Raw genomic sequence first — 12,249 nt, forward strand, 5'->3', positions numbered from 1 at the left:
AAAAAAACCTCGATTTGACAACACAGCTGTTAAACAGCTTTTTATTAGTTCATTCGTATACAACAAAAAGAAGTTTGAGTTTTTTTAATTTTGAACAAGACTACTTATGAAGAAGACCAAAACACAACATCAACGGAAAACTAGAAACAACTGAAGAACTAGGATGCAACAAGGGGAGGAAAAGAGAACAGCTAATCCGTACAAAGCGAGCAGACAGCAGCAACGTTTCCAGTTTGGGTGAATGGCATTTATACTTGTCTCGTCATGAAGCGAATTTTTCAACCTCAGTTATAAACGACTACATGAATGTTAGTGCCATGGGTTGTACATCAATACTTCAGAGGGGAAGTGGGGTATTTAGTGTAGAGTTACGAGATAAGAAAAGCCGAATGCGAAAATTTGTGTCAGTCGGCAACTGTGAACTAAGCTCACAGGCACACAAAAACGGCTGTTCCGTTGTACTCCCCTGTTTGTACTACATCTTTCGACTTTGGGCATTTTGTGGTGTTTAGGGACAGAAAATAATAGGTTTAGTCCTGTTTCATCGGGAAGTTAGCAGAAAAGGGTATGCTATCGACATTTGTAAAGCTGAAACACATTCCCGAGAAGAATTTCAAGTTGTCAGTGTATGCTGTTGTCGATCAGTGAAACATCGTGTGGTACAGGTGGGTAAACCGGAACCATGCGTCTTTGTTATTGACAATATGCTTTTGGATATTGAGAAAAATGGCTGACTTCCGTAGCATTATGCTTTGATGATCGGAAGAGACCATCCAATCACAGCCCCCGAATTCCCCCATATGTTCATCAGAATAGCTATATGTCCTTTTCTTTTGAAAACATACAGATCCGAGCCAAGTTTTGCCACCAATTGCTTGCCGATCACTGGCAGTGATAGCTAAGCACCTTTGTGTTCCTCAACCCAAGCAAAACCCATGTGACCTCGATCAAAACACATTGTTAAAGACAGCCAGAAGCCTGCTAGTTGCTTTGCCTAGCTTTGAAAAGGAGCCACACTGCTGTAAAATACATCCTTCTTCAACACACACACACACATATGCACTAGCTCCTTAAACAGATCAATGCAGTTTGGTGTTTGATAATAATGGCTTTTAATGATTACACGAGTCTGTAATATAGTGCAGAGGCCGTATTCTTGCAAACTGAAATAACTGAAACTTGTCAGCTAAGTCAATGATTTCTTTTTGCCTGTCATACCTACAGAAACAGAAATGGTTTAGAAAGAGTTCCTCTTCATAAAAAAAAAAATATACAATTAATTTCCAAATTCTGTAGCAGTTTGAATGTCAACCCTGCTAGGAACCTCACAGTAACAAATAAACAATAAGATTTTATTTCACTTCCATTTTGTGGTTTAAACATGTGAAGGAAGTAAACATGATTTTTGTCATGAATACTTTAACATTGACTGAAACGAAAGAAGCAACTTGACATTAAAAAGCATCAAAATTAGAGGAGACCCTTTCTTTACTGAACAACATAGGTTCTCTGATGATGAGAAACAAAGAGATGAAAGACAAAATGAACAAAATAAATAAATATTATCGCGTTAAACTTATTGCAAGGTATATGGGGTATCTGATATGGGATTACAAATAAAAAGAACCAAAAGAAAAAGCACAGTGTAGGTATAAAAATGACACATTTTACATCAAAAAGTCATCAGGCTGAAGACATCAAATGACAAAACAAGCAGAAAAAGTGAGAGGGAGAAAAAAAAGTCTTCCATGTCCTTATACCCTCCTTGAAAATGGAAGCAAAGGTAAGTTATGCATTTCACATGACTTGAGTCATGAAAAGAAACAATGAAACAGAAAACTAAAAATTCACACGTTTTTGTGGCTTGTGCATGCCTCAGCAATTAAACAAGGAACAATTTCACGCATGCCAACCATGTTTCTAGGTCATAATTCATTGGACCCTCAAGTTACTAGACCAAAAAGCTTACTTCAAATGTTTAAATTTTAACTTTCGGAGGGAAAGAAAAAATAACAGCTACGCAGTGTTTTTTCCTTCAATATGATTCTAACAAATAATTCGCTAAGCTGTACAACAGGTTTCAAGAGATCTAGGCTAGATGAATATATTTCAATAATTGGCCATCCCAGCAAAGCACAGTATTCTGGCATCTCTACTTTCTACATTGAAGAGGTAGAAAAAGAGAGGGTTCAACAACAATAACTCAAAATTAGACAAGATGCAAGTGCACTGAAACAGTTTTGTCAACTGCCATCAAAACGTTGATCATTCCTCCCAAAAATTAGCACCAAATTCCTAAGCGACCACCAGGCACTGTGAGTCTGTGACGATATGTGAAGACAAGTGCCACTTTTTGCTTCTTACTGTATTCACAGATGCATCTGCATAGTCTTCCTTCCGGTCAGAACTTAAACCATTTTTCAATGAGACATTTGATGGAAAGAAAAAAGAAAGCACATGTACCAAAGCTCAAAGTAAAAGACTGAAAGCAACTAAACGGCTATTTGCCTCCCTTGAAACACAAAGTCGGTTGTAATGTTATGACAAACTGCAACGTGTGGCAATAGATATCTGTAAGCCTTTTGGCAACAGTAATAACCATTTTAACACAGCGGAAAATAAGTGTCACTACGAAATACACTGTAAATTGTAATGATCTGAAAATCAGTCGCATTCAAAGAAACTGCAAAACATCAATGCTTGTTTAACTCCAAATTTCTAGCATGTTATCACTCATTTCACCCGCATAAACGTTAAACTTCCAACAAAACAGCCATCAACTACTACTAGCCACTGACTTCAGAAGGTTCATCGTCTCCCCTACACAGGAAGCCAGAAGAGAAAGAATCAGAAATAGGCCTGTACTACCACTCTGAACCAGCGAAACAGCATTTGGCACAGCAAAAACTCTCAGTTTCAAATCTCACAATGTAGTAGCCATTGTCACAGTGATGTCTAACCCATTCTAACAGAAGCAAATACTAACTTAGGATTGCTAAAAGTAGTTTTAAACAAACAGCTGACAACTAGACCTACACTGTGGATAACAGAAAGGGAGTTTTTTTCCCCAATGGGATGAAAACAAATAATTGCACAAATGATAATGGAAGCCTCAAATCAATTTATTTTCAGTCAACCTAATCTAAAGGATACATTTACAAGTTACATGTTCACTTTGCAATACACTTGGGATAATAGGAGTAACCCCGACCCCTTCCTGCAAAGTTTACAATAACAATTTAGATTTCATGCGAAACATCAATAGAAAGCCAGTGAAGAAATTCTTCTGACAGCTTCAAAGCAAGCCAGGCAAACAATACCTATTGTTATCAAAATACAACTTATTCTTTGATCTGCAGACAAACGGTAAGAAATCAAAACTGAAAAAGACACCTTCTTTTAAGCAAGTCTCCTCCGAATTACTAGAGCTACACACCATATCAAAAAAGACAAAACTGCGTTGAAGAAACAAGCCTTTGACTATTTTTTCTTCTTCTGTATACTACTGCTCACTTTTTCTGCCCCTGCACAAGGCAGGAATATTGAATCTGAATACAAAAGGGAACCAATAAACAGATACACAACAAAAACACAAAATGTGTAATAAATTCCAATTAACTAACTGTCAAAGGTAGAGTTCATATGCGGTCATTTTGAATTAAAATTCCACACATTTGGTCCCGCCGCTTAGCTCCCTTTTGCATATTTGATATTGACACAAGGAGTAAAAGCAATATTGAGGGCAACACAAAGGCATACAGGGTCAAGGACAAAAACTTGGTTATAATGTATACAAATCCGCTGCAAATGCCAGCTCTTTCTCAACACTGGTTTGCAAATCCTGGTTCAACTCCTTTACTTTGAGGCAACCAGACAGCAGATCACAAAAGCCAATAACTGCAACATCCTGAAACCTTTTTAGATGCAATAAATCCACCTGGGTCTGTTTTAAACTTATCCTTGTAAATTATTATCAAGTTCTGGAGCATCCGCATAAGAAAACGATATCAAAATCACTTCCACTGAATTTCAAAACCAGCAATTTCCTTCAATTCTGCCATAACCTCATCTTTTGTTCCCCCTACAATTTAGACACATCATTGGCAAGCCCACAGGTATCTCTTGGTGCAATCACAGTAAAGTCCAGGTAGATCCTTTTCAAGTTGATGTCACAAAACTTGGCAAGCCAGACACATATATCTTGGGCATCCAGGAAAAATCGATTTCATTTGCCATACGAAACTAGAACCTTGCTTTTGTGCCTCTTCCATTTTCAACTTCAAGTGTGCCTCTTCTTTCAAACTCTCGTCTTTAGGTAGATGCAGGAAAGCATCTGGACGATCACGAAAAAAAAAAAGCTTAATTTGTTATTGGCTACTGTCACTCTACATCCACAGCTTGGTGCGTTGGCTGTGGAGAAATTTCCACGTTTGAAAGTCCATCAGAGAGGGGCTGCGACACATCGCCATTAGCAGGGGACACGCCAATTTGGGAAGCGATGTCTTTGGGGACCTCCATAGTGTAGGTGAAGCTTTCCAGGGTGGGGTGAGGCTTGCGCTTCATTTTGGACGGGTCGAACGTCACCTTCTTCTCGTAGTGGAAGATGATGTCCTGGTCTGAGGGCATCGTGGAGCGAAAGGCTTCCGTCTTGTAGGCCTCATGAAGGTACTTCCAGACGAGAGTGAACTCCGCAGGAATATCAAAATCCATGTAGGCCTGTGAAAAAGAACATGTAGGGATGATGCACCAGCAGTCTTCAAAGATGTACCACTCAGTATGATTGCTCTCCCGTATCCCAGTTGCCTACTGAGGGCAGAGCTTGATGATTTTTTACCACTTAAAACACTGAACACTCAGTAAATGTGCTCACTATTTATTCAAAACTACCTTTTCTAGGATATGATGTTCCAATAGAGCCTAGTTCAAGCCCATTATATTTCACCACCCTGCATGATGAATCCAAAATTTTTATAGTAAATTTTCATTTAATTAATATACTTACCCAACTCACATATAGCAATTAACCCTAGTTCAGTGCTGGTAACGCTGTACGCGTCCCCTTGGTAACAAGGCAGACTACTCTTAAAAAAAAGAGTGATCCATACCGATACTGGTATCCCTGACCGACCAATACCGGGTCCGTCTTCCGTATGCGCGCGCATATGCCGCCATTTGTATCATTCCGAACCAAGCCCAACTCACATCTTTTTTAGGAACAAACCCCACAGCGGGGAGGCGGGAGGGCCTAAACGATATGAGTTGGGCAAGCATATTAATTAAATGAAAATTTACTATCAAAATTTTGGATTAAATTACATATCTTTACCCAACTCACATATAGCAGATTGCTACTATAGGTGGAGGGCACTAACCAAATCAGGAATTGAGAACCTGTCCTGCCGCTACCAGAGCAGGTAACGCAGAACTGCCGTCCTGTCTCAATGCAGCGACATCTCTGAGATAGAAATTGATGAATACATCTTCAGAATGCCAGTAAGCCGACTCAAGGACTTCTGCCAGGCGCCCATCTAGCATGTGAGATCAAAGTCAATGCATTTATGAGAATTGGGGGTAAGAATATGTAATTTAATTGCACATTAGGAAAGTGGTATCACAAGTTTGATTTCCAAACCTGAATTCCAGTTGGAATTTCACACCTTCCCATTGAACCAGGTGGGCAACAGCGATCAAAGGAGCCAGTGAAAAAATGCTTTGACATGTTAATGATCATTTCTGATTGTTATCACTCTCTAAATGCTGTTTTTGTGTAACATTTGTGTGGAACCAAATCGAAGTACAAACACTTGCTTTAACCAAATGAACGAACTGAACAAAATTCAGTGAGCCCCAGAAATGTGAAACTGACCTTGCCAGCGACCCGTATGTGTTGTAAGCGCGGGAGGAGGTAGCAGTCTGCAAAGGAAAGGACATTGTCCACCAAGAACTTGGTCTCATCGTCACTCTCCAGGAAGTCGTTGATTTTCTTCAGTTCTGACAACAAACGCTTGGTTCCCTTTCCGGACAGGTAGCCGTTGAAAGCCTGAAACAGCCGAGAAGATGTTTTTGTCAAATTCACTTGGGAGAAATGAAAATCTAAAAGGACATAAGGCAAGTAGTCAAGAACTATCTTATTTAACAACACAACCCATTCCCTGCCCTTTATCCCATCCACAGATTAAATATTTTGCAACTGTGATATCCAAAGCGACAGAACTGTTCCACTTTCAAAATGTCATACATGTAGCACATGTTACCCGCTCAGTTCATAAGCACCTGACTCCAATTTGAGGTCACTTGGCTGGAGGTAGTGGACCATATCATAATCAAATGACAGTGCTCGGTTTTGTCAACTCAACATCTGTTATCTAGTCAAGATTCTCAAAAGCAAATGAAAATTTTGTTAAATCACATCAACCCCAAAACCAAGAATAAGGATTGGAGACAAACAGAGCACTCACAATTATCTATCACTTACATTGTACACATCTTCGACAGCCTGCATGGCTGACACGTTGGGCGCATTCTTTCGCTTCAGCTCAGGGCATTCTTTGTTGATGCTTTCGAAGAAAGTCTCAAGCTCTTCAAATGTGTCGTACTTGGTGCCGGTCAGGTCTTGTCCCTTCTTGTCATGACCAGACAGCACCATGACGACGGGGAACTTTTTGCTCCAACCCTGGTCCACACCAAAGTTCTTGGGTGGGCAGTCGGCCTGCACTGTGTACACCTTGAAGTCAATGTCATCTTGGTTCTCCCCCAGCAGGCATGTGATCATGAACCAATGCTGGCAGATTGGGCAAGACCCCTTTGTTTCTTTGTCGATTGCAGAGGCCTGAAACACAGATGAAAAAACAATAATTCACTTAAATTCCAAAACAAACAGCAGTACACACAAGCTGAGTCTCACTGGAGAAAGTAAAGCAGCTCATCAAGCTGATCTACTACTTGTGAAAAAAATGTCAACCTCATCTACAAAACCTACACAACATTACGACAAGAAGCTAACGATGCCAAACCATTTCTACAAATAACAGATCTTAAAAATAAAAGCATTTCATGATTTGCTGTGCATGTTCTTGGTTCTTTAAAGCAATAATTATCATTTGACGAAAGTTTTACTCCACAATACTTTCAATGAGGCTTCTGCCACAACAAGTGAACTCCCATGCACTGACCCCTCATCCCAACCCAATTTTACCACCAAGTATCTCAGAAAATCAACCACTCCAACCAGAATTTTTATTTGTTGATCAATACCAAACACCACAGAAAACCTAAGTTCAAAAGAGGAGAACGAAATTAAAGGTATCTTAACAGATATTTGCTGTAGATTTGTTTAACTCAAAGAACAAATCAGTTCTTGTGTACATTTGAAGCTCTGCATGTTCTCAGATCCACTTTAAGTCTAAACATTACCGGATGATTAAATTTCCGATTGGCTTCAATGAAAAACACACTGCAGTATGAGTGCCAATGCAGTCATACAAACTGGAAACAAGTGTTGAATGCCAGCTTCCTGTGAGTCTGCAACAACTTCCTTCTTCGTTCATTGAGTCACCAAGTAAACAGCAAACAATAGTTTTTATTCACTGTACTGGGAGGTTTGTAAAGAGTTTAAGTAGAGATCTGCAACTACCAGAGAAAGAGAGAAATAAGGTGTCTGTGCTTGTGTGTGCGTATTCACGTTCTTTTGTGGCAGATGAAAGTTGGAGCAACACAGCATACAATTATTTTTACTCTAAATGAAGGCCATTTCCTTGCCTTTCCAAACCGCTTTACCTTCCAAGGCCAGAGAAGTTGCAATAACCAAGGAGTATAATATGTTTGTGCATAATCAAGTTCCACTACAAAAGTGTTATATATTCAATGTAAAATTTCAACTAAAGCAAGTAACGCAAAACAGACAGAGAAGTATTACTCTGTTTATTTGCATAAATCCAGATGACGCTGGTAAGGTTCACATGTCAAAAACATTAGCCATACCGAGCAAAAAAGTAGGAACCTGTTAACCTAGATAATCATTGACCCCCTCATTCATCCTCACCTCCACGTGAAGTGCCAAGCCCCATAAACAACAAATCTGAAAACATCACCTATTCCTGACTGCTGGTGCAGACAATATTGACAACTCAACTCTACTCATAAATACCATCATTTCTAAAAAGGTAAACTGGCAAACCACAGAGGGATGATTCAACCGCATGACATATATATTTCAAAGCCATTTACAGCCATGCTCAGCCTGCAGCAGGTAGCTAATCTTGCCTGGGGAGTGAGTGGATGACACACTGACACTCACATAGCTAAGTGGGGAGGAACACCAAAACAAGCCTACATTCAACAGGCTGTATGCAGCTGTCAGTCCAGCGCCTGTGCATCAATCAATGCAGCAAGCCACCTTCCTCCAGTCTACACTGCTCAGCATGAAGATTTTGCTGCCCTGTCATCCACAACAGCTTGCATGTTCAATCTTTCTCTCCCTCTCTGTCATTCTACCAGCTGCAGTATGTCTCTGACCCCCCCCCCCCCCCCCCCCTCTTGTACTGGTTACACTTCCATGCTCTTAGGACTTAATTCCCCCTATTTGCCTGAAGGGGATGCTTACCCCCCCCTCTCCTGTACCTCCCCCTTCAGTCAAAGTCCCTGTCACCCCCACAGGGCTATAAACCAGAGTTGAGCAAGGGCACTAACATTTCATGCCCCACAGCAGATCCAACTGCACTGCACCCAAAATGTTCTCAATGATTATGCATGAGTCTCAAAAAAGGGTATCCTCACTTTGAAGTCGACAGAAAATGGAAAATTACTTAAATATGTGATAAATCTTGCGTCAGTAAGCTGAAAATGCTCCTACTTTTAAAAAAAAAGTCAAACCTCAAGGGGTTACATTCATAGTCTCTTTTGGACAGACTGTGGTTCAGGGAACTTAGCAGCACATATGTCTACAGGCATACACAGCTGTGAAAGCAGAGGAAAGCATTGTCTATGCTAATGCAATGGGAAAAGGGGGTCAAAGAGTGGCAGCTGTCAGTTCAACTGGCATTTCCTGGGCCACAGTGTAAATCCCTGCAAACCTATTACTCAGCGCAATTTGCTTACCCCTGTACTTACATATGATGTACACATTCATCTTGTACATGCTCTAACAACCAAATGGAAGAAAGAAAAAACTGTCTAACAATGCTTGTATGTATTGTACGTTTCAATTGATGTACATGCTTTAAAAGGAAAACAATCCACTTCTACTATAAGTAAACTCCTGAAGCATTCGAAAGTGCACACAGTCAGATTCTTCGTGTTGCACTGAGATACAACAGGGTCGTTCAACGAGCCATCTTCATATGATGAATTATAGCTTACTCCTAATGTTTTCTTTCATTAACTCCAGACACCTTTTCTGTATAGCCTGAGAAGTTCTCTACCGTATTGACACAGCAGATATTTTTTAATTGAGTGAATAAAGTTGCATGGTGACACTCCTTCAACAGTATACTGACAGTGATACCGACTTCGCTTCAATGAACTGTTACGCATCGCACCTGGGTTTATTATTTCAAAGCATTCAGTGACCAGGGGCCAGTTTCAACTTTCATAAGATAATAGTGATCTGACCGACGGTCGGCCGTCTGTGTATTCGGCCAACTGGTTGCTCAATGAGCCACAGTAAAGCGCACTTCATGAGCAAATCACCGTTACCCGCTGTCGACGCTTAAATTTAGCAACATTACCACTTCCGCTTACTCATTAACATGTGAAAATTGCCGATTTTGAAGAAGAAACTAGTCTTGGCCCGCTCCGAGTCTGGATAACAATGAACGAGACTTCTAGTAATTCCTTTGCGTGATGTCGAACCCTTTTACGCCATAATGTGACGTCTTCAAGACATAACCCTGACTCGTTTTCTAGATTACTGCGTCCAATGGATAAATTTCTAAAAACGATCACCGCGTATGCTTCAGAATCAAACCATAGTGTGAGCATTCTGCTACTGAATGTCCGGATAATAAAATGTGCTGTCGGATTACCGCGATTGTCCGACCGCAGTGCTGGGGGAGAGCAACACTGCAATCGGTCGACTTCCTGTGCAAAAACGTACAGTCGGCCGACTGGTATCTCCTTCATGAAACCCAATTATGTTGGATTACTGTATTTCACTCCTTCAACCGCAGTTCTTCGACTGTGTTTCTGTGTTATGAAAATGGCACCTGGATTTAACACAGTAACTTGTCTTACGTGAGTAAGTCAGCGCATTTTTTCTTTCATGACCCTTGCCACTTTCCCAAAGTGAACCATGAGCAACCCATGCTATTTAATTTATAAACTCTTGGTATCCCAAACATCCTCAGATTTTATAAACGTCCGTGTCTGACCACAGGCGGAAGGTATCGTCCACTGGACTACTACTATCACAGAAAGACTACAATAGTAGTAGTCCAGTGGACGATACCTTCCGCCTGTGGTCTGACTACCTTCGCACGTCGCAGGGGCTTCTAAAATGCTACAGTACAGCTACTGATGAATCATCAGATAACTCGTGTTAGACTAGTCTACGCCAGTCTCGAACGTTTGCTCTCTCTTACTTACTATAGGTCACCGAAATAATTTTGACACACAAACACTCGAGGACAGTCCACAAATAAATCATTTCTTCAATTTAATTGAACGACAGGCACAATCGGGCCGACAAAGAGTGTATTCAGAAGTACGCGCTTCTTTACGATTAATCCTGAAAGACTTCTTAGCCTTTTACGACCCGCCAACTGCGGAGCATTTATGTGGGCTGGGCTTCGTGCTACACTCGCCGCCATTCATCGAAGATGTAACCACGCCATTCCATAAAAATCCAATAAGATGTGCTGACAGCTTACCTTGATGTACAATTCGAACCTCTGCTTCGGTCCTCCATCCCCGTCAGCTCCGTCTGCGGACATTTTGCTAGAATAATGCCGAATCTGTCGGCTACTTCGGCTTCTTCTTCCAATGACGCAGAGCCTCGCCCAAAGTACGACACAATCACGCATGCGCGAAAAGCACAAAAATCCGGTCACGTGATTCTCATTCTCCTTTCAGTTTCTACTTCCACTTCAAAGGCACTGAGGCAGTAGCCTACTGCGCTGCTGTGCTTCTGAGGTGTTTTGAGCGATTTTAAAGGCAGAGTAAGCCTCCCGTAAACCATCACAGATACGGTCAGGCTTTTACACACAGTACAAACACCCTTTCATTTAAACACTCACCAATTGAGAACATCCTAGGTGCCCTCCGTAAAGAGCGAAACATTTTCAAAGAATTTATTTTTGCGTGGTTTATCTTACCCCTGAGCCATCGTGAACCCGTGTGATCCAGTTTTCCCTTTTCACAATGCAGTCGTCATAGTTAGTCATTTGAATGCGACTCGACGTGAGCTTATCTACAAAAGCACGTTTTTTATGCACGAAACAACGGCTGTGGTTCACAAGAACTCTAGCGATGGCTTTTGACTGTTGAGAGGAACGGCGATTTGCACTGATAAAACCGTCGTCTGCCACGACCCTTGCGTGACCCTGCTTCCGGGCTTTTCTTTTTTTAAACTTTCACAACTTCGAATTGTTCTGATCTTGTCTTGATGAAAAACGAATTCTTTTATGATTAAAGAATGTTTGTGTAACAAGCTGTCAATTTGTTATTTAGATTTTAAAAGTTAGGTCTAGCACCAAAACGAGGCGCCATTGTTGTAGAGGACCAAGTCCACGAAAATAAATTCTTGGAAAATGTCTCACGCTCGACAGAAAGCAGCCAGGATGTTCCCGTTCGGTGAGCGTTCAAATGGAAGTATGCTTGTACTGTATTTAGACGCTCGGGGAGCTCTGTGATGGTTTACGGGAGGCTTACTGTGCCTTTAAGTTACTTACTGTCAAGCCAAAGGTTAGAATGGACACCAGGTTTATAAAAGGTGTCAAGATTAAATTATGTGGTCGTGGCGTGTTTGTCGCACTTTTATAACTGTGCCTGAGTTAAACTGACCTCAGTTGAGTCGGAAAGCGGCATATAAAACAGCGGACTACCAACGGCTGAGGGCTTTTTCTCATCGCTTTATTTGAGTACACATGCGTTTGTTCGGTGTTCGTATGTCTGTTTCTTCTTCTTCTTCTTCCCGTGGGGGACCGGATCCGATTTCTTGGATGTTGAAGGTCCCGCGGTGATGTCCATACACTGTTGGCCCCCCGGCATTGCGGTCTGTGCCAGTTGTGTAAGGAAGTTAAAAAGCCAAAGCTG

General features: G+C 41.2%; 1 protein-coding gene across 1 annotated transcript; it reads right to left on the reverse strand.

Moving 5' to 3' along the window:
• Nucleotides 1–1,088: 1,088 nt before the first annotated feature.
• On the reverse strand, nucleotides 1,089–11,025 carry LOC138962233 (chloride intracellular channel Clic-like). The gene is made up of 4 exons (XM_070333970.1): nucleotides 10,866–11,025; nucleotides 6,476–6,829; nucleotides 5,867–6,040; nucleotides 1,089–4,716 (listed from the first exon to the last, which is right to left on the reverse strand). The coding sequence occupies exons 1-4, from the start codon at nucleotides 11,016–11,018 to the stop codon at nucleotides 4,381–4,383; spliced, it is 1,017 nt and encodes a 338-aa protein (XP_070190071.1). The 5' UTR covers nucleotides 11,019–11,025; the 3' UTR covers nucleotides 1,089–4,380.
• Between the last annotated feature and the right edge of the window lie 1,224 nt (nucleotides 11,026–12,249).

The sequence above is a fragment of the Littorina saxatilis genome, linkage group LG3, assembly GCF_037325665.1.
Source record: "Littorina saxatilis isolate snail1 linkage group LG3, US_GU_Lsax_2.0, whole genome shotgun sequence".
Lineage (NCBI taxonomy): Eukaryota > Metazoa > Mollusca > Gastropoda > Littorinimorpha > Littorinidae > Littorina > Littorina saxatilis.